Below are 2,298 nucleotides of genomic sequence, written 5' to 3' on the forward strand. Positions count from 1 at the left end.
TCGAGACCAACCTGGCCAACATGGTGAAACCCCATCTCTACTAAAAATACAAAAATTAGCCGGGCGTGGTGGCAGGCGCCTGTAATCCCAGCTACTTGGGAGGCTGAGGCAGGAGAATTGCTTGAACACATAAGGCAGAGGTTGCAGTGAGCCGAGATCACACGATTGCACTCCAGCCTGGGGGACAGGAGTGAGACTTTGTCTCAAAAAAAAAGAAACTAAAAGAAACCACCCAGCCCTCTATCAGCCTCCAACCTCAGAGAACACCAGCAGGCATGGTGAGCTGGCTCACGTCCGGGACTCTGTCTCCTTCTCCCCTTCCGCAAAGCTTCCCTCAATCCTCTGCCTTTGGACCCACTCCCATTACCGTCTGGATCAGCAGCTCCAGGTCGCGGGCCTCGAATGTGTGCTGGTTCTGAGGGTCCAGGTGTTCAAACTGTTTCAGGAGATTCAGATGATCCACCTGTACATCTGGAAGAGAAGGAAGAGTCCAACACCTCAGGGCATGTCCTTTTAGAATCTTGGGCCAGACATGCTGTAAAGAAGTCACGAGCGGCGCTAGGGAAGCCCAGAAGACATCTTTAGCCTGGGGCAATTAGGGAGAGCTTCCTGGAGGAGGTGATCCCATGACTGAGTCTGATACTTAGAATAATAACCATAATAAAAACTAACATATACTGCCCTCTTACTAGATGCCAGGCCATGCCCTAAGCACTTTAACTGTATTAATTCATTTACTTTCCACAAAATCCTGACAACATAGGTTCTATGATTATCCCCATTTTATGAGTGTGAAAACTGAGACCCCTTGAGGGGTTGTGACTGGTCTAGGCTACCAGCTAGCAAGTGGCAGAGCAAGGATGGGAACCAGCCACTGAACACCCAAAACCATGACATTCAACCATCTTTTTTTCTTTTCCTTTTTTTTTGGAGACAGGGTTTCACTCTGCAGTGGCAGGATCTCTGCTCACTGCAACCTCCGCCTCCCAGGCTCAAGCAATCCTCCTGCCTCAGTCCTCTGAGTAACTGGGACTACAGGTGCACGCCACCACACCTGGCTAATTTTTGTATTTTTAGTAGAAACAGGGTTTCACCATGTTGGCCAGGCTGGTCTTGAACTCCTGACCTGAGGTGATCCACCCACCCAGCCTCCCAAAGTGTTGTGATTACAGGTGGCAGCCACCGCGCCCAGCCTCAACTACTCTTTAAAAAAATAAACAAGGCTGGGTGCAGTGGCTCACGCCTGTAATCCCAGCACTTTTGGAGGCCGAGGCAGGCGGATCACAAGGTCAAGAGATCGAGACCATCCTGGCCAACATGGTGAAACCCCATTTCTACTAAAACTACAAAAAAGTAGCTGGGCATGGTGGTAAGCACCTGTAATCCCATGGTGGTAAGCACCTGTACTGTAATTGGGAGGCTGAGGCAGGGGAATAGCTGGAACCCAGGAGACGGAGGTTGCAGTGAGCCGAGATTGCGCCACTGTACTCCAGCCTGGTGACAGAGTGAGACTCCGTCTCAAAAATAAATAAATAAATAAATAAATAAAAGAAAAACACCAAAATTTTTGATAAAGCATCAACCAGTCTTAGGGGTTAAATTGCGTGCTCTTAAGTTTCTGTGTTGAAGTCCTAAGCCCTAGTACCTCAGAATGTGACCTGATTTGGAGACTAGGTCTTTACAGAGGGAACCAGGTTAAGATGGGGTCATTCCTGTGGGCCTTAATCCAACATGACTGGCGACCTTATAAAAGGCAGAAATTTATGGCTGGGCGCAGTGGCTCATGTCTGTAATCCCAGCACTTTGGGAGACTGAGGTGGGAGGATCACTTGAGCTCAGGCATTTGAGACCCACCTGGGCAACATGGTTAAACCCCATCTCTACAAAAAATACAAAAATTAGCTGTGTGCAGTGGTGTGTGCCTGTAGTCCCAGCTCCTCAGGAGGCTGAGGCAAGAGAATCACTTGAGCATGGGAGGCGGAGGTTGCAGTGAGCCGAGATCGCGCCACTGCACTCCAGCCTGAGTGATGGAAGTAAAACAAAGTAATAATAGGCCAGGCGCAGTGGCTCACACCTGTAATCCCAGCACTTTGGGAGGCCGAGGTGGGTGGATCACCTGAGGTCAGGAATTCGAGACCAGCCTGAGCAACATGGCGAAACTCCATCTGTACTAAAAATACAAAATTATCCAGGCATGGTGGCACATGCTTGTAATCCCAGCTACTTGGGAGTCTGAGGCAGGAGAATCACTTGAACCCGGAAGGCAGAGGTTGCAGTGAGCCGAGATCACGCCACTGC

General features: G+C 49.7%; 1 protein-coding gene across 1 annotated transcript in view; it reads right to left on the reverse strand.

The window, feature by feature from the left end:
• NUCB1 (nucleobindin 1) overlaps nucleotides 1-2,298 on the reverse strand; it is a 37,775-nt gene that overhangs the window by 25,037 nt on the left and 10,440 nt on the right. Inside the window, exon 5 of the mRNA XM_011979395.1 lies at nucleotides 368-471. Coding sequence (XP_011834785.1) covers nucleotides 368-471 — 104 coding nt within the window. The remainder of the gene's footprint in view (nucleotides 1-367; nucleotides 472-2,298) is intronic.

Source organism: Mandrillus leucophaeus, unplaced genomic scaffold (assembly GCF_000951045.1).
Source record: "Mandrillus leucophaeus isolate KB7577 unplaced genomic scaffold, Mleu.le_1.0 Scaffold200, whole genome shotgun sequence".
NCBI lineage: Eukaryota > Metazoa > Chordata > Mammalia > Primates > Cercopithecidae > Mandrillus > Mandrillus leucophaeus.